This window comes from Theropithecus gelada, chromosome 7b (genome assembly GCF_003255815.1).
Source record: "Theropithecus gelada isolate Dixy chromosome 7b, Tgel_1.0, whole genome shotgun sequence".
NCBI classification, from domain to species: Eukaryota; Metazoa; Chordata; class Mammalia; order Primates; family Cercopithecidae; genus Theropithecus; species Theropithecus gelada.
In genome coordinates, this window is record NC_037675.1 from 74007015 (window position 1) to 74032859 (window position 25845).

Consider the following 25845-nt stretch of genomic DNA (forward strand, 5'->3'; position numbering starts at 1 on the left):
GAATGTAGAAAAATGCAAGTAGCGCCATCCCTTGGCTTCCAGAAGCTTCCTCACTGTCTGGAGGCTGGAGCCCAGGTGAGAACAGGTCCCCCCAGGATTGTGGTTAACTTCAAAGGACACAGGCCATATCTTTGCACCAATGGCTACTTCTGCCTAGAGGCTCTCCCAGACCCCTGACCCTTTCTCTGCATGTCCATTCCCTGCCTGTCCTTCAAGTACATCTTCTTCAAGCACTTCTTTTCCACAAAGACTTTGCTAATCTACCTCAACTGGAAGTTCTCTCTTCCCTCCTGCAGAGCCCCGGGGTACTTTCCCTTTCTGTGACATTTAAATGCATTTTCCTTTATGTTACATGCCTGGCATGTGGTAGACATCTAATCACACTTGTTTTCTTGGTCGGGCACTGTGGCTCATGCCTGTAATCCCAGCACTTAGGGAGGCCAAGGTGGGTGGTTCACTTGAGATCAGAAGTTCAAGACCAGCCTGGCCTACATGGTGAAACCCCATCTCTACTAAAAATACAAAAATCAGCTGGGCATGGTGGCGTGCATCTGTAATCCCAGCTACTCAGGAGGCTGAGGCAGGAGAATCTCTTGAACCCGGGAGGTAGAAGTTGCAGTGAGCCAAGACTGCACCACTGCACTCCAGCCTAGGCAACTGAGTGAGACTCTGTCTCAAAAAAAAAAAGACATCTACATGTTTGTTTTCTTGAATAATTAATTTGGAACATGCCTCTTTTTTCCACCCTTTATCCTCTTTATGGACTATAAGGCCCTTGGGGGAAAATCTTGTTTTTTTCATCACTACATCCACTGTAGTGACTTCCTTGCATACAGGAGCTACTCAGAAACTGTTTGTGATCTGGCCCCACCCCCTAGTTTCAGCCCTGTTCTATTTGGTGATTTTTGAAACTGTTTGGATGGCTTATAAGACTTTTTCAACATAAAGTTTTGTATCAAATCTCACCTTGGCTCCCACCAGTGCAGAAATCCTGGATAAAATTAGATATAGCAGTTGGAATCCCCAGGGAGCCAGCAAGGAGGGCTTTTTTTGTCATGCTAAAATCCATCAGTGGGGCAACAGGAGAGCTTTTGAAGAGTTAGCAACAGGTCAGTGATATGATCAGATTGCAGTTTAGAAAGATCTTACTAGCTGCTATGTAAGAGTAGATACCCAGTGGGAGAGAGGTTCATTCAAGAGGCCAGGGGACCAGTTAGGAAGCTGCTATAGCTATCCAGATGCGTGATGATTGTGGCCTGAATTACGACTGTGGCATGGAGAAAGAAATGGGTCTTGCTCCCATTTAAGCATCATTGATTAGATGGGGAGAGTGATAGGGAAGAAGCCAAGGATGCCCTCTGGGTTGTGGCTTGGTCAGCAAGCCTGATGATACAGTCACCCATTGGGACATGGGAGGAAGAGCAGACTCATGGGAGGGAGAGGGCAACCTCAGCTATAGACATGTTCTACAGATAGGGATGACCTGGAGGCTGTTGAAGAGAGCAGGAGAGAAGTCTGGGTGTGAGATATGGATTTGGGAGTCATTGTAACTAGATGGCAAATGAAGGTCCTAGGAGAGGAAGCCTGGAATGTGTGAAAGCAAATGTCTTTGAACTTGTCTTCATGGAGGAGTGTCCATGAACCCCTTGAAATGATACATACAATTTTGTACATAGGTAGAAAGTACATGTTTCCATGGAAAGAGTAAATTCATAGCTTTCATTGAATTACCTGAAAGATCAAGGATCCAAAAGAATTTACTGAGAAGAAGGTCAAGAATAGACACTTGGGGTACTCCAACTTTACAGGGTAGGCAGAGAAAAAAAGACTGAGAAGGAACAGTCAGAGAGGTAGGATGAAGACGAGCACGCTGTAGTTTACGCCAAAAAAGTTACATCATTATTGTAGAACCAGAATAAGCTACAGGACAATTTGATTTAGGGATAATAGGATAATACAAGGAGAAACAAGTTAGGATGGGGACAGAAAACAGACAGGACTTGTCCGAAACAGTGTTATTAATGTCTTAAAAATAGCAATAACCCCTACTATAGCAGTTACATAGGAAATACAAATAGGTAGAATATCCTGGATTACAATTTCCCAAAGGAAAACTGGGCACCTGAGAGTTTAAGTGCATTTTGCATGGGTTGACCATTGTCTAGAACCATATTCTCTTCTCTTCCACCACCAAGAACCCCCAGTTCATGCTAACTCTCATGACAAACACAATTTTAGTACCTCTCACTACCAACTATCCAGGAACCAATTGGTGGCATAACCACACAGAGAGAAACTATTCCAAATGACTATAAAACAATTAATCTGACAATACATCCTTAGTAGGACATAACTTAAGGTCATAAATAAATGCAAATATGCATATATATGGGTGTGTGTGTAATGTTCAGCAATTATATTATTGGTTTAAATATTGGAATCAATATTCTGAGACCGCTTTATGTGCGTCAAATGAGTAATTATGTTGGTATCATTGAAAAGCAAGATTTTGTAACATGGTTGAAAGAAAATAGAAATGTAGGCCAATGAAGTTAAGTCAAAACTCAATAGTTGGTTCTAAGTATGAACTGGATGCATCAGTATAAATTCATGGTGTAGTTTATCTTTAAAACAAGCAAAAAATATTTTCTACCTCTGTCCACAGAAAGTGTGCCAAAACAATGACTAACAGCAAAATTAGCACCTCTAGCACCCACATTATGTTCTCCAAAGACCATTGCCCACTAAAAGGAACTAGGAGTCCCGGGAGAAATAGGTGATTCCAGGTCTGGAGCATAAAATGTATAAATATATTTAGATATTACAAAGTAAGAAAGCTATCAAATACTATTAGAAGTATGTCAAAAGGACTCAGGATCCTACCTGAATATGCTACCACTGGTCAAAGATGGGACAATTTTACCTATAATGGATTACAACAAATAAAATATGTTTAAAATCTTCAGTTCATAAACATATTTTTTAAAACCTTAGTCACCTTCAGAAGATGCTAGAGAAACATCACACTGTATTTTTATTTATTTATTTGAAATAATTTTAAACTTAGACAAAAGTACAGAAATTGTGCTGAGAATTGTACTCAGTGTACCCTAATATTAGCATCTTATATTCCTATAGCAGAATTATGAAAATCAGAAAATTATCATTGGTGTAATACTATTAACTAATCTATAGACTTTATTTGAATTTCTCCAGTTTTCCCACTTATGTCTCTTTTTGTTTGTTTGTTTGTTTTGAGACAGTCTCACTCTGTTGCCCAAGCTGGAGTACAGTAGCGTGATCTCGGCTCACTGCAGCCTCCGTCTTCCAGGCTCAAGCAATTCTCCTTCCTCAGCCTCCTGAGTAGCTGGGATTACAGGCATGTGCCACCATGCCTGGTTAATTTTTGTATTTTTAGTAGAGACAGGGTTTCCCCATGTTGGCCAGGCTGTTCTCAAACTCCTGACCTCAGGTAATCCACCCACCTCAGCCTCCCAAAGTGCTAGGATTACAGACATGAGCCACCATGCCCAGCCCCCCACCTATGTCTCTTTCCCCAGGATCCAATCCAAGATCCCTCATTGCATTTAATTGTTGTGTTTTCTTAGTATCCTTCAATCTGTGACAGTTCCTCAGTTTCTTTGTCTTTCATGAGCCTGACATTTTCAAAAAGTTCAAGCCAGTGATTTTGTAAATGTCACTCAATTTCAGTTGGATCTTTTCTCATGAGAAGATCCACATATGCATGCATTTTTGAGCAAGAATACCACTAAAGTAATGTTGCACCCTTCTCGGCGCATCGTATCGGGGGTAATTGAGGCCAGTATGTCTTATTACTTGTAATGTTATCTGTGATTATATAGTTAAGGTAGTGTCTGCTGTTTATTTTCCACTGTAAAGTTACTGTTTTTTTATACTAATAAGTAATCTTGTTGGAGAGATACTTGGAGATTATCTCCTCAACAAGAGAAATAGGATATTTGAGATTATGCAAATATCCTATTTCTCATCATACTTTTGCCCACTAATTTTAGCATCAATTGACAGTTCTCACATAACTGTGAAGTGTTCCCAATGATTATTTCCCCTTTCCCACTACATTTATTCACTGGAATTCTGCTCTAAGGAAGAGCTTACCCTCTCCTCTGTTTACTTATTTATTCAATTTTTACATTAGTATAGATATTTATTTTTTTCTTTAGGTTATAACCTAATAATATCATTTTTTTTAAGCTAAAGTTTTCCTAGATTTGGCCATTAAGGGTTCCTTCAAGTTGCTTCCTGTGTCCTCTAGACACATGAAAATACCCTTTCATTTTTTAAACACTTCCTTATTTTCTGACACCACATAATATTCCAGGCTCATCTGGCATATTTTACATCCCAGCCCTGGAATCAGCCATTTCTCTAAGGATCCATGGTTCTTTTTATGAGAGAATGGTGTTTAGAAACCAATTTCTTGATGCCATGTGTCTTCATTGCTTCTGTGTTGTCATTGCTTCTAGGCCCTCCCAGCCAACACAGGTAGGAAATAAATGTATGTGTAGGTACGCATGCATACATCTCTACTTATTTCTGTCTATTAATATGTGTGTACACATATGGCTAGATATAGATATAATATGTATAAACTATATATAATACATTGTATATAAAATCATGAGTTCATAGCGATACTCACTATTCCAAACCAATGCCTTCAATCTAGCCTTCCCCCCTTTATTTAGTTATTCTTTTTCTGACTTTGAGAAACTAGACTCTCATTAGTCACAATACAGTTATTAGTTCAAATCTAGCATATGTAGTTTCAGAATTACTAATTCATATACCTATGAAAATAAATTAACTAGAGTACAGTATTTGTGGTACAGTTATTTCTGCCCTTAGCTTTACAACACACAGTCAAAATACTGTTTTCCAAAGTTACTTAGGTTATTCTTTTCTTCCTCACTCTTCATAACTCTATGGTTACATTATCTATTTATGTTAGAGTTAGGTTTATTTGTTACGGTTTTTATTCCATTTTAGTTTTTCCCTACATCTTGGTTGATTTTAAGTATTTATCTATTTGGGAGGTATGTGAAACCTTACGATGGTTGTAAGAGTCAAAGCTACACAAGAAAGTATTCTCTAAGAAGTGTTGTTCCTCCCTTATCCCTACTGCCCCCATTTTCATATTCCCATTTTTCCCTACCCCATTCTTCCAGACCCGTGTAGATAACCAATCTCATTAGCATCCTGTTTATTCTTCCTATATTTGTTTTACACAAGTGAGCAAATGCATGTAGGTTTTCTTATGTGTCTTTTTTCTTACAATAAGGTCAGCATACTATAGATATTCTATTTTACTTTGCTTTATTACTTAACAATATATCCTGGAAATGACTCCACATCAATTCATAGACATCTGCCTTATTCTATTTTACAGCTACATAGTACTCCACTGTATGGCTGTGCCATTGTTTATTCAACAACTACTCTTCTATATATGGATATTTAGGTTGTTTCCAATATTCTGTAATAATGAACAATGCTACCACAAATAACTTTATGCATATGTATTTCCATCATGTTGGGGGTATATCTTCAAGGTAGATTCCTATAGGTGAGAATGCTTAGTCAAAAGTTAAGTGCATGTTAGCTCTCTTAGGTATTGTCAAATTTCCTTCCACAGGGTTATACTAATTCGTATTCCCACCAACAATGTATGAAGGCACCATTTTTCCCATAGCTTCATCAACAGAATATATTGTCATACTTTTCAACTTTTGCCCATCTGATAGGTAAGAAATGATATCTCAGCCTTGAGTTTCTTTGTGAGTGCATTTGAACTTTTTTTTGCATCTTTAAGGGTCATTTTTATATCTTTTGTGGATTGTCTTTCATGCATTTTTCTCATTTCCTATCAGGTTTCTGGTCCTTTGTCTTCAATTTTTAACACTTCTTTTTATATAGGGAATTAGCCCTTAAACTGTGGTACATGCTGCCAAAATTGCCTCCCAGTTTGTCAGTTGTCTTTTGACTTTATCATGTTTTTGACTATGCAAAATTTTTATGTAGGCAAATGTACCAACATTTTATTTAATTGCTTCTGGATTTTGAGTCACAGTCTGAAAACCTTTTCCTGTATTTAGATTAAAGAGGAATTTATTCGTGCTTTCTTCTAGTACTAGCGTGGTTTTACTTTGTACATTTAGATCCCCAATGTATCTGGTGATTGTTTTTATGTATGGCATAAGATATAAACCTAATTTTGTGTTTTCTCAAATGGCTACCCCGTTGTTCCAGCACCATTCATTTAAAAGTCTGTCTCTGACCCAGTAATTTTAGATGTGACCTTTACCCTATACTGTATTTCCATATGTAGTTGGATCTATTTATGGGCTTTCTATTCTATCCCAACTGGTCTATTTGTCTCTTCATGCATCAGTACCACACTGTTTTATCTATAGAGGCTTTACAGTATGTTTTAATATCTGGTAGGGCTAGTTTCCATCATAGTTTGTTTATCAGTATTTTCTTGGCTATTTTTGCATGTTTGTTTCTTCATATGAACTTAAGTATCGATTTGTCTAACTCTATAAAAAAGTTCATTGATATTTTTATTGGACTTCAAATAAATTTATAAATTAACTCAGGAAAACTGACATCTTTATAATGTCAAGTCATTCTACCCAAGATCATAAGACGCCCTTCCATTTGTTCTTTGTGTCTTTTCAAAAGTGTTTAAAAGTTTTCTTTATATAGGTTTTGCACATCTGTTGTTAAATATATCCCTTAATATTTCTTCTTTGCTGCCATTAGAAATGGAATTATGTTCTCTAACTGGTTATTGTTCGTATGTGAGAAGGTTATTAATTATTGTGTGTTAGTTTTATAATCTGTTACCTTTTATGTTTGAGTTAGCTTATCATTGATTCTCTAAGGTTTTCCAGATATACTATCATGTAATATAAAAATAGAGTTTTATTACTTTGTTATCCATTCCTACATCTCTAATTAAATTCTCCTGTCCAATTGCATTAGCTAATGTCTCCAGAATAGTATCGAATCCTAGTTATAGAGATAGTGAGCACCCTCCCCTGGTTCCTAATCTTAGTGGAATTGTGCCTAGTGTTTTCCTCATTAAATAAGATACTGGCTTTAGTTCTAAGGTACAAATACTTTATCATCTTAAGAAGATATCCCACAATTACTATTTTTTAATTTTTTTAATCATAAATAGATATTTTAACCACACTGTTTTTTTAAAACTGACAAAGGGAAAGAACCAAGCATTTTTCCTGCCATTTCTATATGATCTACACCTGAAGGTAACCAAATGAAAGACTAGGCAAGTTTCTCTTCCTGGAATTACTCCAACCATTAACCAAAAAAGAAATTATCCAATAAGAATATCACTATTTTGCAACCCCTAACAGAATAGTTAATCTAGTCAAAGGTCATCAATAGATGCTACCTTTACAAAAAGAGAAACATCAGGCATTAGATACCTCCTGATGAAAGTATACACCACCATCTCTGAAGTAGTCTTGCCAAAAGAGAGAGAGAGACAGATAGATGGAGACACAGTTGATGAGAGTGCAACCTGAATCAAGCCTCTAACTCTAACTAACAATTGACAAGAAATTCAAGAGACAGAGGAAAATGTCAAACAGCACAGGGATACACTCAGTCAAATACAGTCATGAGAACTTGAACAAATGATCTGATTTCTTCAACAAAGAATTTAAGGGAGGAATAAAGAGAATAAGATGGAGGGAAAAGTCTATGTGTTATTTAAAGAAGTTATATATATGTTTATATGCACCTACAAATATTTAAATAAACTTCGGAGACATATCAACTAATTGCAATGTATGGGCTTTATTTGAATCCCAATTCAAATAAACAGGCTGTAATAGAAACATTTATGAGACGATTGAGGAAATAGAACTGTTGACTGGATGTTTGATTATGCTAAGGAATTATTCATTTTTTAGCTATGTTAATATTTTGGTTATTTAGGTATAAAAGTAAGTCCTTACCCTTTTGAGATACATATGAAATAGTTACAGGTAAAACGATATTATGACCGAGACTGTGGAGAGGGAGGTCATGGTATTTATGAAACAAGGTTGGATGTGTACTGATCTTTGTCAAAGCTGGTGATGGGTGTACATCAATTCCATTAATCTCTCTGCTTTTGTATATGTTTGAAATTGCCCATAATAAAAAGTGTTCTTGAAAATTTTGCACTTATTATATTTAATATTTAGACCAAATGAGATCATATACTGTGGAATGTGGTGGAAACAGTCAAATACATCCCTGCCATAAGCAGTGTTCCCCACTGCCAGTCTCTGAGCCCTCAATTGCTAATGGCCAGGTTGCTCCCAAGTGCCAGGGTAACAGGCCCCAGGTCAAGAGTCCTTCCTTCCTCTTCACCCCTCAAAGAACCCCAGCTCTGTGGATTTCTCCCTCCCACAGGGAAAGCCCCAAACTCACATCATTCTCTGAGGTCCCACAGAGGATACAGGATTTGCACTCTATGCACTGCCACTTGTAGGTCTTGACAGCCTCAGTCATGTTCAGGGTGAACTGCAGGCAGGTTGGGTGACCTAGAGGAAGCCAGAAACAGCAGAGTTAGGGCCAAAGTCTGAACTGCCACCCCTCAACACCACTAACTGGAAACACATCGATGCCCAGTGTGCAAGCAGGGCAGGGTAGCATGGCATAGGGAAAAAAATGGGGGCCCAGACAGGGCCCTACCCACATTCTTCACCACACCGTTATTCAGATCAAGGGCAAAACAGAGATATAAGCATATCCAATTCTGCTTGCACTAAGATCATGTTCCCCAGTAGGTGTAACCAGTTGATGAGGACAGAAAGCAGTTACCAGAGAGAACGAGAGAAGAAACTCCAGAGCACGCAGCCTGGGGTAGCACTATGAGGGACACCTGTGGGACCCTCCAAGGCCCAGCGTCAGCTGTGGCAGCACAACAGGTAAGAACTGTTTGGAACTGGGCCTTCTGATCCAACCAGTTATTTACACTGCCTCGGGGTGCAAGGGAGGATATCAGAAGGATTGTATGAGGTTCCCAGGGTCAGTGCTCAGGAGTAGGATGAGGCATTGCACTGTTACCTAAAGTACCCATGCCATGCCCACACCCATGAGACTAACAAAAGTCCGCACCCTGAACAGTACCAGGGACTACAGAAGGAAGTGGCCTGGCAGGGACGGCAAAGAAATGTAGCATCAGAGCAAATGGCCAGGTCTATCCTAAAAGGACTGGTCGCCGATTCTAACTCTTTTCTCCATCCCAAGTTTCATGGAAGCCAACCCAATCACAAGACGAAAGGAGGGACAATAAGCTGTGACCTTCAAGCACAGCCCCAGTGAGCCATGTCCAAGACTTGGCCTGCAGAACTGGACTCAGTCCTCAGACCTAGGTCACCTAAAAGAGAGATGCTTGCAGGGAGAGGATGGCCATGAACTGTAGAAGGCAAAGACCCTTGGCCTTCTATCTGGCATGGAAGGAAAACTTGGATAACATTCCCAGGTCTCCCAGATCTGTGAACCAGATCAGAATCTGCCCAGAGCACCCAGGGCAAAGCCCACTACTGACTCTGTCACCAAAAAAAAAAAAAATTGACGCTTTGCCCATTGCCAAGCATTCATCGTTCACCAGAGCTTCCAATTCCGCCAAACCCATTATATAGTGCCTTGTGTTGCCTCTTTCATTTGAAGGATTATATGCTTTAAAGAAGGATGCTAGAGACAGGGGACACCAATCATGGTTAGCGCTGCCAACCTAGTGTCTTCCACAGACAGGATCCCTCATGGCACCACCGCCCCTTGGCAAAGCCACATCTTAGCAGAAGCCCCCAATTCCTCCCTTTCAAATCTTCAGAGAACTGTTCATATCATGGCCCTTTGGATGAAATACCGTCTATTCGGCCAACATAAGAATCCTTCACATTTTGAGCTCCACAAATAGAAACCACGCTGTGTTATCTTGGAGAGTGCAAGGGGTGTGGACATGACTTGTTGGTGGTAGGGAGGGGACACTTAGTGAATACTGGCAGAAGCAGCAAGGAGAGGCCTGATCTAAAAGTTTTTCAAGGACTTATCAGGTACCATCCAACTTAGAGACTCCCACAGCTCTGAACTAATAACACTATCAAGATGACACCATGACAGTGGTCCCAAAGAGAAAGAAGCCTTACATTAAAAGCCTTGGTGAACAGCCAGCTGATATTCTTGAAAGCATCTCAAAGATTTGTCTAAGAGGAACACTAGCCAGGGTTACTTCCTATTCCAATCTCTCAGAGAGAACACTGGGATGGGTACAGGGCAGGAAATACCTGTTTGGGACTCCATGTGGTATGACCACAGATGCCCAGTTTCTCTGACAGGTCACCACTGAGAGCATGAACATGAGGTCATGGAGCTGATGCTCATATAGACAAGTTGACTTTGCCCAGTTCTGTGCCACACCCCAGCCACACCCAGCCAGCTTAGGATAACTATTCATTAACTTACCAAGTACTTATTGAGCACCTACAAGGCCAGCCATTGCACTGGACAGAAAAGACACAGTGGGGATGAGCAAGACATCTCAAGCCCTTCCAGCCTAGCCAAAGAGGCCTCAGACGAATCAGCTACACACGTAACTATCAACTACAATTGTATAATTAATGCCATGAAGGAAAATCATAATTGGCCGTAAAAACAAACAATAGAAAAACCTAACCTGGACTGAGATGTCAAGGAAACCTTCCCTGAGAAAGATCTTTAAGCTGATATGTGTTGGATGAGAAGTTAGCTAGGTGGGAAGAGGATGATTCCCAGTAAGGGGAACAGCATGGGTGGAGGCTTTGAGCAGTGAAGCAGCTTAGCAAATTACAAGGAAGAGAAAGGCCAGTGAGCAGAGGCTTGGTGAGCAAAAGGAAAGGGGTAAGAGGTGGCTGCAGAGGTAGCTGGAGGCAGATTACAGGTATCTGCAGCCCTTATTTAAGAATCTGGGGCTTTTAAGTCATTAAAGGCTGTTAAGCAAGGCGTGAGTGGATCACATTTTGTTTTTAAAGGAGCATTCTTTAGTGTGAGGGCTATTGGGATGAAGTGGTTCTATATCTTGATTGTAGTGATGGTTACATATGTGATAAGATTGCATAGAACTATACATACACATACACATATGTATGTGTGCATGTAAAATCAATCACATCTGAATAAAGTCTATGATTACATTAATGTCAATTGCCTGGTTTTGATATTGTGCTATAATTATGTAAGATGTTGCCCTTGGAGAACACTGAATGAAGAGCTCAAGGACCATTCTGTAATATATTTTGTAACTTCCTATGAAGCTATAATTATGTTAAAATAAATAGTTGAAAATAAGGAAAATAAATAAAAATTTAAATTATCAAAAATAAAGGAAGGTGGAAGACAGGGAAAAAAAGGAGAGAGAGGAAGGAGGGAAGGAAGGAAGAAAAGGAAAGAAGGAAGGAAGGAAAGAAGGAAGGAAGGAAGGAAAGAAAGAGGGAAGGAAGGGAAGGGAAGGGAAAGGAAAGGAAGGGAAGGGGAAGGGAATGGATGGAAGGGATGAAAGGGACGGAAGGCACAGAAGGGAAGGAAAGGAAAGAAGGGAAGGAAGGGAAGGAGGGAAGGCGGGAAGGAGGGAGGGAGGGGAAGGGGAGGAGAGGGGAAGGGGATGGGAAGGAGAGAGGAAGGGAAGGGGAGGGCAAGGGGAGAGGAGAAGGAATGGGAAAGGGAAGGGGGAAGGGGAGGGGAAGGGGAGGGGAGAGGAAGGGAGGAAGGAAGGATGAAGGTGCTGCTCTCTAAGGAAAGAATTGTTGAGGGGTGGGAGGGTACAGGAATGTAAGAATTGTTGCCAGGAAACTAGTTAGGAGGCTAATGCAGCTACCAGGAGAGATACAAGAATGATTCAACTAAGGTGGAAATTTGAGAAATGTTAAAGAAATACTTGACAGGACTTGACTATTGTTTGAATGTTGGGCATATGGGAAAGTGATGAGAAATATTCCCAAGTTTCTGACCCAAGAAACTAGGTAGATTGTAGAATACAGTGAAACTTAGATGAGGAAGACTGTAGAAGGATTGCAGGGACCACATAGAAGAAGAGGATTCCTTCTGTGTTGAGCATGCTAAAACTGAGACTATGGGACTTCTGGTGGAAATGTTGAGTGGATAGTTGAATGTATAGGTTGAAATTCAGAAGTTTCTGCTAAATAGGTGATAAGTGAAACCATGAGAATTAATGAAATTATCTAGGGGAAAGGGAATGAGCAAGTATCTAGGGGAAGAAACGAAGAGGAGAGAAGAAAGGAGAATAGAGAAAAGGGTCTATGACTGAGCTTGGAGGAGCTCAAGTCCTCCAAGATCAAAAGAAAGAACGAGCAAAGGAAAGAGAGAAGCATGGCAAGAGGTAAGAAGCAAATTGGGTGAGTATGGGGTCACAGTAACCAAAAGAAGAGGTTTCAAGAAGGAGAAGGTGGTCAGCTCTGTTTACTGCCACAGGTTCTCTAGTTTGTCGTTGCTCAATAAAGAGCCCGAGTGAGGAAATGTTGACAGATCAGGGCAAAAGCTACCCTACTAACAATAACACCCTTCAGTCATGCCATCTCCCAGAGGAAGGAAAGTCAGCACATTCCAGAGCATGACAGAACTCAGCAGCCAACTGTGCATCTGAGCTGTCTCTGTGAGGAGGGGCCGGAGGTGGTGTGTGCTGCAAGCATTTAGCGACATTCCACCAATATTTACCGAGAGCCAGCTCTGTGTCTAAGTTCTCTAAGACTCCTGTGCTGAGCTATGAAGACATTTTCTGGGATAGCTTTGGATGGTAGCAAGTGGGTTTGGGAAATGCCTGTTGGAAGTTTCTGAAACAATCTCATGGTGTTCTCTGTGTTCCCATCTTGAGAAAGTCATCAGCCTCCTGAAGATCTTCAAACCCGAAGGAAGGGAGCTAAGCTCACGCAGCCTCAAGCCCCCGACAAAATGCAGGACTAAGACGGGCCTCAGCGGTGGCTGCAGAACTCCTTCCCTCCACACTCAGGACATCACTCCAGCGCAAGAGGAAAGTAGGGGAGGGAAATACTATTGTAATTTCTCAGCCAGAGAGGGTGAGACACAAAAAGTTAAGTCATCAGCAGGTGCAAACACTGTGCCCAGAACCAAATCCTCCTGTCTGGACCACAATAACAGATTTGCTCCTGTGCCTTTCTCCAAAAACTGCAGAAATCATTTGCCAGATAAAACTGCAAGAATGAGACTTCTTACCTGCTACAAAAATTACTTCAACAATACACACTGTTAGACAAAAGGAAGTGTTTAAGGAAAGTAAAAACAGCTCGTTTCTAAGGTTCACTGATAGAACTCCTTACTTTTGCCCAGAACTAATTCCTAAACACCTTGAAAGTAAAAGAATAACAAATACAGTCTTTCCAATTCAAAGGTGAAAGAAAAAAAGCGGCACATGGCTATAAGGTAATTTATAATACTTACGGTCACTCGATACTTGAGGATTCCTATCTTAATCTCTTATGTAAAGTTAACCCTCATTCTCTAGGGTATTAGGCTGGTGCAAAAGTAATTGCAGTTGTTTTTAATGGAAACAACAGCAATTACTTTTAATACTTGCTTGGAAATCCAGATTTTTCATATCCCCAGTTTTCTTTAAAGCAAGAAATACCCGTATTGCTGTTTAAATAGCCCAGTGTAGTGGAGGGAAGACAACCCTTCCTAGGCCCCCCTGGGTGCCACGATTCAACAGAGCATTTATAAGATTCCAATTACCAAAATGAATTTAGAAAATGGTGCAGTGTGCATGATTCAGCCCAGCCGGATCATTAAAAACCAAGTCCTTCCCGGGTGTTCCTCTAAATTTATTCTATCAGGAGCATTCAGTAAATCTCCTGCTAGCTTGTTTAGCTGGGTCAGTGGTGAACTTGGTGTGAAGAGCCATTCCTGATTCAGCCCTAACCCTTCCAGAACCGAGCTCAATCCTCCCTAGAGGTTGACACTGGGGAAGTCACCCATGGCCACTATGTATGGGAGATCTAACTGCTGGAGTGGGCTTTTGGGAGATCAGCATTTGGCTTCAGGGTGCTATTTCAGCAGATGGAGGCAAAGGGAAACCAATGGGGTATGGGAAACTTCTCAGACAGATGATAATCCATGAGGCTGGGAGTACCCAGTGTTTCTGACACTACAGCCTACTGAGCTCAGTAAAAAAGGAAAGGCAGGCATCTGAAAGCAGTGACAGCAGCCTTGGCACTGGAAGGACACATCTCATGTCTTTGTAGAAACATGTGCACAGATGCTGAAAATGTTCAAAGGACAGCAAATGGGATTTTGTGGTATTTGAGTGAGAAGGCACACAGATAAATATCCAGGCAAAACCAGTGTTAGTTTCATATTCACAGCTGCCAATTTCTATGCATGTTAATACACAACTGCCCCAACACAAGGGTATTTCCAGCCTTTTAGGGGAGAAAATATCTAAATATACCTTGTGGATTAAGCTCATATTATGATTGCAACTTAAAAGTTAACCTGAGTCGCCTACTAGTCAACCTCCTCTACAGATATTCAGTACATTGAGAGAAACACAGTTCATTTTCAACAAACCCTGGGCAAAAGAAGTACACAAACTGCTATGACATGTGTCTCTTACATTATGATCCTTATTAAAAGAGTTTCTATTGTATTATCGCTGGTATTTAATTTGGACTAGGCTAAGCCACATTGCTGATTGAATTAGAGCTCCAGGAAAAAAAATTATCTTCCTAGGTATGCGTTGAAAACATAAATAAAATAAATACAAATAACTTTGAAATCAGCATGGTCTATTATTTATTCAATGTGAAATTATAAACATCTAATTATACTTTATTACCTTATTTATCAATGTTGATCTCTTAAAAGCTAATTTCTCAGGCAAAGAGAACTTAAATATCCATGGTTCTCAGGCAAGTAAATGCAAAACTCAGATTGTGCTCCTTGTTCTGATGCTTGGTTTATGGAAATTGTATTATATAAAATACATAGAATCAATTCCAACCCAAAATAGCACCAAAAACAAGTCTCCATGGGCATTCATTAGAAAATAATTTGGCTCAAATTTCGAATATTTCTCTATATTCTCAAACACATATAAAATTCCTGGTATTTACAAATTGCAAATGTATATATGAAGTTTAGCTAAAGCATTCATGCAAAGTATAGTCATATCTGAATCATCATGCTATAGGGTAATTTGAGAAGAAAAATTATTACTAGTTCTCTTTGGGAAGCTATCTCATTCAATCAGATCCATTCATTTTCATTCTCTCTCTCCTCTCTTCTCTCTTTCCTTTCTCTCTTCTGTCTCTCTCTCTGCCCCATTCCCTCCCCCTCTCTTCATGCTCCTCCACTTTGAGACTCAGCTTGGCAGGTGGAGGGAAGGAGGCTCAGTCATTTATTGAATCTGTAAAGGGGAAAGAGATGGACCAATTCTGAACAATCAAGAGTTCAACTTCTTTATGTACATACTATGGCAAGTAGGATAACTGGGCACTGCTGCTTCACAAAATTATTTCTCAAACCCTGCTTTGTAAACCTTCTGCAAAGGTCTGAAGGTTCATCTCTATCTGCCCCCAGATGTTACTTCTAACGCTGAAGACACCTGCAAATCAATGATCACAATGGCACTCCAGAGGCATGTGAATGGCTCCCTTTTTCTCTCACCATTTTTATTGCACTTCAAAGATGACAAAGCAGAGAAAGAGAATGGAAAGGACAAATACCAAAAAAACAAAAGTGCATTAAAAATAAATGATAGTGTGAGCTGTGGCTGCCCTTTCTTGGGCAAAACACCTTCCTGTGCATCCAGTTCCACTCCTCTTAGAGGTTTGTTTATCCTCTCCTCCAGCTGCCAAGGTCTGTGGCACCCAGGAAACACATGGGATGCAAGCCCCAGGGGCTATTGCACCAGTCATTCTTATAAATAACCATACAAAGCGCATTCATGCAAGAGCATTACGGGCACTTTAATGGGATAAACAGCCAAGGGCTCATGGTGCCATTCTCAAATGGTCCCAGAAATTCCCCAAGTTTTCGTGGTCAAATGTGGTCCAAGGTAGAGTCCCCAGGAAGTAGATCTACACCTGTCTATAAGCCTGAAGGCATGCATCATGGTTGGTCTTCTTAAAGTGAAATAATGGGATAAGGAATCCTTGACCTGGATTTATACAACTTACTCGACTCAACTTGGGGCCAATGCACAGCACTAGGAATATGTTGAGAGTCATAGTAATGACCCCAAAGCCCCTAATTAGTCACTGCAGCTGAGGATAAAAAAATAATTTATTCATTTATTCATTCCTTTGACAGTATTTGTTGAATATATAAATATGGCAGGCACTCTTCTAGGTACTGGGGATATAGCAGTGAGAAAATTCACCCCTGCCCTCAAGTTACAACTGCCGCACTTTGAGATATATTACAGCACCTGAGTCCTTTGGACAAGTCACTTGACTTCTCTGGGCATTCGTTTTTCAATATATTAAGTTAAAGCATTAGAATCTGCTATCCATGTAGCTGTGGCTTTGTCTATGCCACCCATAAATGGTATTTTTAGAGATACTACTGATCCCCAATTGCCCATCTGCTTAGTAGGATAAACAAGCCTTCTAAAGTTTGCCAGCTAAAACTCGAAGTTAAAAAAGAAAAAAAAAAAAACTAAGAAAGAAATTAAAATAGCCAGTAAGTCCTTCTAGAATTCATGTCAACTTTCCCATATTGACCAGCCCAGTCCGAGTCCAATGTCAACACAACAAAAGATGGCCAAGACAGAAAGCAAAAGAAATCTAGAAATCTAAAGGACTTTTCATCAACCATACCACCCACCCCCATGCAATAAATTGGGCCTATACAGATGAGCTGTCATAAACGGAAGGTAGACAGAGGCCTTGGGTAAGGTTCCATTGATGAGGAATATGAGATCTGGGTTGAGCTAGGTTGAGCTGCTGTGTGACAGCAGCAGATATTGCCAGGCAGGAAGTGACTAAGAGAAGAGGGTCATCAGTATGAGCAACTCAGGATGACTTTCCTTTTAAATGCTTCTCTGGAATTGTAGATTGCAGGCAACCAGCTGCCCAAAGTGATTCTTGCCCCATAACAGTGTGTGAAGGCCAGGCTGAATCATTGTTCAGAGCCCGACATCGATTTTAGATGCAAAACCCTGACGTTGGCTGTGCATTCCAGACCTCTCTGGACCTCAGGAACATCCAACCATGGGCCCTGGCTAAAGGCTCTGTGTTTTCTTTAGGAAAATGAGCCTGAAAAAGAAACCACTGCTTAGATTGGAGACCCTGTAATCCCTGTACTTCCTACTGTCCTGAGTACATCCAGGAGAATTTCGTTATGTCTGTAATTGATGGATAGCTGGTGGAAAACAGCAGTGATTAGTCAACACTTGATTCCCCATGATCCTCCAACTGCTGATCATCCATGAATTAGAAGATGAATTAATGAGTGGTCTAAGTTCTTTAATTGCCTGAGGACCTTTGAAGCAGCATTCTCATTTTTTCTCCCTAAAAATATTCCACAGAGTTGTGTTAAATCAAAAGGAAAAAATATATTTTCCTGCTTTCCTATCCTTTTCTATGTGAGCCTGGGAAGAAATCATAGAAGTACCTAGACGTAGAGGACTGACATACTCATGACACTTAGACACTTTGTTTTACGTTTCTAAATCATTTTAGTCTAATTTTGAGGGTTCTCGTGGACTTTGCAATCTACCCAATTGTGATCAGATTCTTGTAGAAAAATAATTCCACTTAATTTGGCCAAATTCACTGAGCACCAGTTCATTGCCAGGAACTGTACAAGGTGCTGAAGTTTCAAAGAGGAATGAGACACAACTCCTGCCTTGAGGAGCTCAGTTTGGTAGGTGTGCTAGGCAGTCTCTGGCATGGCCACCAATGAAAGACACCATACCCTTGTGTCATTCTCCCCCCTTGAGTGTGGGCTGCACTAAATGACTTGCCTCAAACTAGTAGAATATGGCAGAAGTGATAGGATGTAACTTATAATATTAGGTTATAAAAAGACTGCAACTTTCATCTTCTGCATCCTCTCTTATGCTTTCTCACTTACTTGGTCTAAGGGAAGCCAGCTGCTATATTGTGAGATGCGCTACAGACAGGTCCATGTGGCAACATATGAAGGAAGACCCCAGTGCAGCAGCCCAAGAGGAACTGAATCCTGCCAGAACCCACATGTGTGGGCTTGGAATTGAATTCTCTCCCAAGTGAGCCTTCAGATGAGACCACAGCCCCAGCTGACAACTTGACTGCAACCTCATGGGAGGCCTTGGGCCAGAGGCACCCAGATAAACCACACATAGATTCCTGACCAACAGAAACCATGGGATAATAAGTGTTTGTTGTTTTAAGCTGCTGAGTTTTGGAGTAATTTGTTACACAGATAACTATTATATATAGAGAGAGAGAGACTCTTTTAAATGACTGTAATACAATGTGATAAGAGCCATAATAGGAGAATGAATGAAGTTCTTAGAGATGAGGAAGCAATAAATAATGCTGGAGAGGCTCGGGGAAAGCCACTGAGAGGAGGTAGCTTTCAAGCTGGGCCTTAAAGGATAAACAGGAGTTTTCTAAGTTAAAAAAAAAAAAAAAAAAAAAAAAAAGAAACAGCATTACAGGGAAAGGGAACAGCAGAAAATGTAAGGTGTGTGGTCCACTCGGGCAAAGCAGAGTAGCTCAAGGAGAGCAGGGAAAAGAGGAATTGCAGGAGATGATGCTAGAAAGGTATGAGGAAAGATTATGAAGAGCCTCTTATGTAGGCATAAGGATCAGAATTTAATTCTGTAAACAGTGGGGACTCCTCGGAGGTTTTTAAGCAAAAATCTGATGTGCTTGTACCCATACTTTAGAGAGATGAGTCTGGTGATAGGGCAGAAGTAAGATGTGTTGGAGATGCCTGGGGAAGGGGGACCAGTCGCTAAATCCATCTATTCAATGAGTTCGTATTGAGTACTTGCAATGTGCCAGGTGCTGTGATAGGTGCTGACCAATGCAAAAAAGACAAAATTCTACCCTTCTCAAGCTTACACTGTAATGAGGGGCATTAGTCCAGGGCAGATCTAATAATTGTGGGGATGAAAGTAGGAAACATTTGAGAGGTAGAATTGGTCAACAGGACATGATACCTGCTGGAATATATGTGTGAGGAAGAGGGAGAAGTAAAAAATGGCACAAAGATCCCTAGGTTGGGCCACAGAGTAGATGATAAAACTGTTAGCAGAGATGCGACTTGCAGAATATAACAATGGATTCAAACTGGCCACATTCCATTAATTGTGCAGATGAAGATGCCCAGGAATCAGTGTGAAAATGTGTGTCTATGTTCAGGAGACAGGACCAGGCTAGAGATATAAATTTAGAAATCATCAGGTTTGGGTAGTGGATGAAGCCTTGGAAATTGGTGAGACATTCAGGAAGAGACCACAGAGCACAACATAAAAAGGACCTAGTTAGGGGTAGAGGGAAGAGTAACCATTGGAATTGAAAGCATTAAAGAGCACCAAGAAGAGAGTTCCCTGGGAAAGCTGGAGACAATGTGGTCAGAAAGGGAGAAGGATCTAGACAGAGGCACTTCATGACATCCAAGAAAGAGGAAGGGTGGCACCACCATCAAGCGACAGATGAAGATAAGAACCAAAGAGAACATGTTGCCCTGGGTGAGCCAGTGGTGATGAGAACTAACACAGTCATTAGTAGTAGTGGGCCCTCATGCCTCTCCAAATCACTGATGGCTTCAACAGTGCAGAGGCAAGAACTTACACACAGATGACCTCACAAAATGCTGCTTCTGCCGCAGGCTTTGTCCAGCACTCTCAAGCTTGGAAGCACCGTGCGCAATGATCTCAGGAATGTTGTCTTTATCTAACTCCATTCATTCATAGCAGGAATCATTTTCTGATGTAGATTCTGGGGCCAAAGCTAGGCCCTGCCAGCCTCAGTTTCTGTGCTTCCCCCGGAGATGAATCAAATCCCACTGGAAGCCATGCCTTTCTTGCTGACCTTGGATTGAAGCTCTTCAGTCCTAGGTGACTGAGCTTTGCCCACAAGGCTGGGTCAGGTCCTGATGGAGGCTTCTCCCACAGCCCCGGAGTCTGGTCAAGTGGCAGTCATGAAAATTCTCCAGGAGGGAAGTTGGGGCCAAAGGTAGGAGGAGCAGCACTGGGAGCCAGACAGAATGGTGAGGCGAGGACAGAAATGGTGGCAGGCAGCAATGGTGGTTGTGGTGCTTTGTAAAAATGCCTACAAAGTCTTTGGTCCTCCTCTTTTCAAGAGGTGGAGGCTATTCCCCTCTTCTTGAATGTAGACTGGATTCAATGACTTGCTTTTAACAAACACAGTAAAGAGGAGGTTTTGGAGTTTGGCAGTTATGCAAAATGCAGTTTTGGAGACTAAGTTATAAAAGGCACTGTGATTTCTGTTTTGATTGTGTGCTCTGTCTCTATGTCTCTGTCTGTCTGTCTCCGATCACTCACTCTGGAGGAAGCCAGCTATTGTGTTGTGAGCTGCCTTATGGAAAGGCCCACGTGGCAAGGAGCTGAGGGAAGCCTCTGTTCAGCCAGCAAAGAACTGAGGCTGTCAGCACAGCAGCTCATGAGGACCTGAGGCCTACTGGCAACGTGACAGTGAGCTTGGAAGTGACTCTTTCAGCCCTGGTGGAGCCTTGAGATGCCTGCAGCCTTGGCCAACATCTGGACTGCAGCCTCACAGGACACCCTGTGACACACCACCCACCCAAGCCATTCCCAGGTTCCCAACCCTCAGAAGCTATGAGATAACAAATGTTTGCAGTTTTAAGCTGCCAAGTTGGGGGATAATTTGTTACACAGCAATAGCTAACTAATACAATGGCAAAGGAGGAACAGTAAGGGGTTTGGCTGAACACCAGACATTTGACAGAACTCCTGCTTGGGCAGTGTCTGCGTTGTACTCCCAGCCACGGTGAGGCACAGCACTGGTCTGGACAATGAAGGAGAGCAGCAAGGTTTGGGATTTTAGATCATTTATCTCTTCCATGCTGTTATTTTTTTTCAACGAGTCTCCTTTAAAAGAGCTAATAGTAGGAACAAAGATAATTTCAGTGGCAATGTGAACGGGTGTGGCCCCTCAGCAATTACAGCAAGGTGAGTGCATCCGCCTTCGGTTTCCTGGGTCCAACTTGTTTCCACGGCGTGGCCCGAGGAGACTCGCTGCACCAAAGAGCCTGCCGTCTTCCCCTTCAGGCCTTGCCCTCCACGCCCCCGTCTCACCCTCACCCTGCTTTGCCTTCCTTCCACCTGCCTGAGCCTCTCTCACCTTCAACAAGCCTCCCCTTTAGGTTCCCCAGAACACAACCCCAGTGTTAGAAAGTCAGAGGCTTCCTAGAAATATGGCCAAACTGACATGAGCAGAGGAAGAACCTGCAACCAGTATTTTGACCTAAAGAAAGCTATGTTTGGATACTTTAATGATCCTTACAACATTTCCAAGGAAGCACCTTTCTATTCACTTATTTTGTTTTGATTCCCCACGGGGATCCTGTGAGGTGGGCAGGACAGATAGGAACATTCCTGATTTACACATGAAGAAGTTGAGACTCAGAATGGCTCAGGCAGCCAGCAAGTAGTGGAGCCAGGGCAAGTGGAACATCCATGTCTTCACATTCTAATCCTTTGGTCTCTCACTACACCACGTCCTAGAATGTCCAACCCAAAATTGGCAACCCAATGGCATTTCAGTTCATTGTTTAAGCTGCGAAATATAGCAACATTTTCTCCTTGCATGCAGAAGAAGTTTGCCAAGGCATGATGAAATGTGCCACTGACTCTCTCCATGCCTCAGTTTCCTCAGTTTGCACCACATAAGGGTGAACTAGCTGTCCCCTCAGGCCCCTTTGGGCCTCAATGCTCCATGCCTCTAGCGAAATCCCTCAAGAAGCCAGACTTGCTTATATGAGGCAGGGCACTGAGTCCTCACCATCTGGCAGTGACTAATCCTGGAAAACCCTGGGGAAGAATTGCTCAGGAGTGAGCCAGTCCAGCCCACACAAAAGGGCCTAGAGGCTGCGGGAAGTAGGTCAGCAGCCTATGGTGGCATTACTGGGCTTCAGCTCCTGAGAGTCTCAACAGAGGTGCTCGACTTCATTGGTCACAGCTCCTCAGCCCGTGGCTGGAGTGAGGAGGGGTCATGCCCCCCGCCACCTCACAGTCCCACTCAGACTTGCCATGCCAGCTATTCCCACTTGGAGCCGGGTGTCCAGGTCCTCCCTAGGGCTCCCCTGAGTGACCGCCTGTCAGCAGCTTTCCCTGTGAAGCCTCTGAGAGGAGTACAAAAGACAGCTGGCATCCAAAGCCAATTTCACGCCACACCTCCATTACACTGTCAGTCAAGAAAGGACAGGAGTGTTCCCCACTCACCTTGTCTAGGAAAGGAACAAAAGAGCACACAGGAAGGATCCCCTTTTTGCCATCACCAGACTGTACTACAATCGAGACACCCACAACCCCACCCCCACTGGAGACCCCAACGAAGGCTCACTGGCTCCTTTTAATCCTTTTCCCCCTTTCATTCTCCACCTCCCGATTTCCCCAAGTCATGAATTCACTTTCCAAATTGCAGTGGCAGGAGAATGCAAAATGACGATGATGATGGTGACAACCAGCTTTCCCTGAAGTCTCTCACCCAGGTTTCTTGAGCCCCGGAGGCACCTGATGTCCTTCAACACTCTCAAAAAGAAGAAACAGCAATCGCGCTGAGCCAACACTGCATACGGGAGAAACATCCTTGGAGCTCCATGGGAGTACATCAAAACCCGGCACCATCTGGCGTCGTATTACCTCTGCATTTGCTTCCAAGCCCCAACATCCAGGCAGCACCAGGTCTGCACTCCTGTATCTGTGATCACTAAACCCAACTGATAGATCCGTTTCCATCAGCCAAATTTTCATCTAAGATTAATCCACTTTTCCTGACAATCAAACAAATATTTATCCAACAAATTCCTGAATGAGAATTGATCTCACTGCTTACTTAGAAAGCTAGAGGGGATAATTTTTACATGGGCTTTCTTTTTTTCCTCTGGAGAAATTAGAAAGTTGGAATAGTACAAGAGAAAGCAAATCAATGTCTATTTCCAGTTACCAGCATCTGTCTTCAGGTTTAATAGAAATGATGCCCTAAGACATATAGTCTATTTGGTCTATTCAGTACAAAAACACCTATCAATATTAAAGTAGTGCAGCAGGAGGGCCTTTCCTGGTACTTTGTAAGGGTAGAAAAGAGCCTCACAAGTGTTCAAAGATCCATGAGGCCCTTCTGGATAAGCAGTGACAAACTCCATTCCATAATCAGAGAAATGAAAGCACCAACCATCTCTAAAATGGCTCTGGTTCACCTGAGCATTGGATGTGAGAGAATTAGGCATACATCACCAGAAATCTGACCTCCTTTCAGGGATAGCTAAATATGTGACACATATACCACTATTCTATCCCATACCCATGGCAGACATTACTAATCAATTCAACATTGTCTTCCAATCTGCACGGAAAAGACCTTATGATCCTTTCAGCACAGCACTCCAAGTGGCTGTCACCAGTCTAGAGTTTGCACACAAGAAGAAACCGACTTGCTATCCCTGAGTTAGGAGCTATTAAGCTGAATAGGTTAAAAGTTTCATGTGAGAATTAAGGACTCACATCTTAAACAGGTCACTGGTCAAATATATAACTTCTGTTTTCCTTTCCATGAGGTAGAAACTCTATCTTTTCTGGTCCTGCTTGACCCAAACCAAATGGTGGCCATGTTTTGTGATTGGACTCACAGCATTGCTACAGTCACATACTTCTGTCTTCAAAGAGAATAGAGATGTTAAGAAGGGATTTTTTTTTTTTTCAGAGATAGGGTCTCACTCTGTCACCCAGGCTAGACTAGAGTGCAGTGGTGCAATCTTGGTTCACTGCATCCGCCACCTCCTTGGCTCAAGCAATCCTCCCTCCTCAGCATCCATGCCCCCCCATTTGCCTCCCCCAGTAGCTGGGACTACAGGCACATGCCACCTTGCCTGGCTAATTTTTAAATTTTATATAAAGATGGAGTCTCTCTATGCTGCCCAGGCCGGTAAGAAGCGATTTTTTAATGATGGTGAATATTTTTTCTACTCCACCAACTAGAAAGTGTCAACCTATTCCTCCTTAAGTAATTCCTCTGTCTTTCATTGCCTGCAGCATGAAGTAAGCTTCTTATCATTGCAAGCCTCTTTGCTGTCTGGCCACAGCTGCCTCTTTTAGATTCCTCTTCTTTTCCCATCATGGACCCCAACTCCACCACACCACAGAAAAGTATTTGCCACATCCCACCCCCCCAACCCCCCAGGCTACTCATCCCCCATCCCCCACCGCCTCCCACCCGCCGACCCCTGCCAAAAAAAAAACCACTGTTCTTTTTGTACTTGCACTTTTGTACACAAAGGTCTCTCACTATCTCTCAACTCCCATTCATGACCAAACCTGTCAAACAGGTTGTCTACACTCTGGCTACACAAAAGTGGGCCCACGGACCACTTGCATGAGCATCCCCTGGGAGCTTGTTAGAAATACTCACCCCAGATCTGACCTAGGGACTGCAGTTTTAACAAGATCCCCGGGTGATTCGGATGCACAGAGTGTTTTGAGATGCACTTCTCTAAATTCAGTCCCTTTCTGGGACACCAACTCAATCTTCACTCTCTCCACACTGACTTCCCTCCTCTCCTTTCCACCAAAAAAATTCTCATCAAAAGAGTGAATGTATCCACGCAGATATGAATAAAAGAATAATAAACTACTACTTCCACCTTTTACCTGTCCTAGGAACTTCTATTCATCCTCCAAGTCTTGTCCAAAAGACCTCATTTCTGTGATGCCTTCTCTACCCTCTAATGCAGATAAGAAAACCAAAGTCCTGGGAGGATGGGGAACCTGCTTACAGCTCTGCAGCCACTAAGTGGAGTCCACCTTACTCCAAGCCCAGTGAGTGCCCTCAGCATCGCCAGTGCACTGCCTTTACAAAGTGCATCCGGAAGGACGCCCACAACCTTAGGTAGAAGCCCTTTGGCCACTGTCAGGGGCAGGACTCCAAGGCTGGAACCAGTAAAACAAGTCTGATTTTGCTGGTGGATGAGGCCCCATGGAGGCTGCTCATAAATCAGATTCCCTTGTTTAAATTCTTAGCCCCTAATGCCTACTGCTTACCCAGGCCTCTCAATCTCCCTGAAGACCTTTCTCCACCCCCTTCCTTCAAACACATATCCCAGGCATCCATCTCTTTTGTCCTCCTTGCCTCGATGGGGAATTTTTCTTTTGGAGAACAAGGACCTCAGAGTGAAAATGTCCATCACTGGTCTTCTCATTTCTCCAAGCCACAGTAATGCCATTTTGGTCAACCAGCTGCTCTCAAACTTCAGAGTTCAGAAGAATTACCAGGAAAGATGTTTTAAACATGCACATTCTCAGGCCCCCAAGCCTCTGATTCCCCTGCCCTGGTGTGGGTAGGAATCTGCCTGTTTAGCTAGTGCCCTGAGGGGGCTCAGATGCAGATGGCCCTGGACACACTTGGAGACCCTCTGCTGCCAACGTCTCCTGGGAGCTCTTGCACATCAACAAGCTGCTCTATAATGCAGCGTGTGGAACCACGGCCAAGTCTTCCCACCACTCTCATCCTGAGTCAGCCTTGCTCAATGAGGGCTTGAAAGCCTTTCCTGCCCACCTCATCCTTCTTCTATTATGAGGATCAA

General features: G+C 42.3%; 1 protein-coding gene across 1 annotated transcript in view; it reads right to left on the bottom strand.

The window, feature by feature from the left end:
* The window catches only part of DPF3 (double PHD fingers 3), a 275892-nt gene that overhangs the window by 1923 nt on the left and 248124 nt on the right, over positions 1–25845 (bottom strand). Inside the window, exon 9 of the mRNA XM_025392879.1 lies at positions 8488–8600. Coding sequence (XP_025248664.1) covers positions 8488–8600 — 113 coding nt within the window. The remainder of the gene's footprint in view (positions 1–8487; positions 8601–25845) is intronic.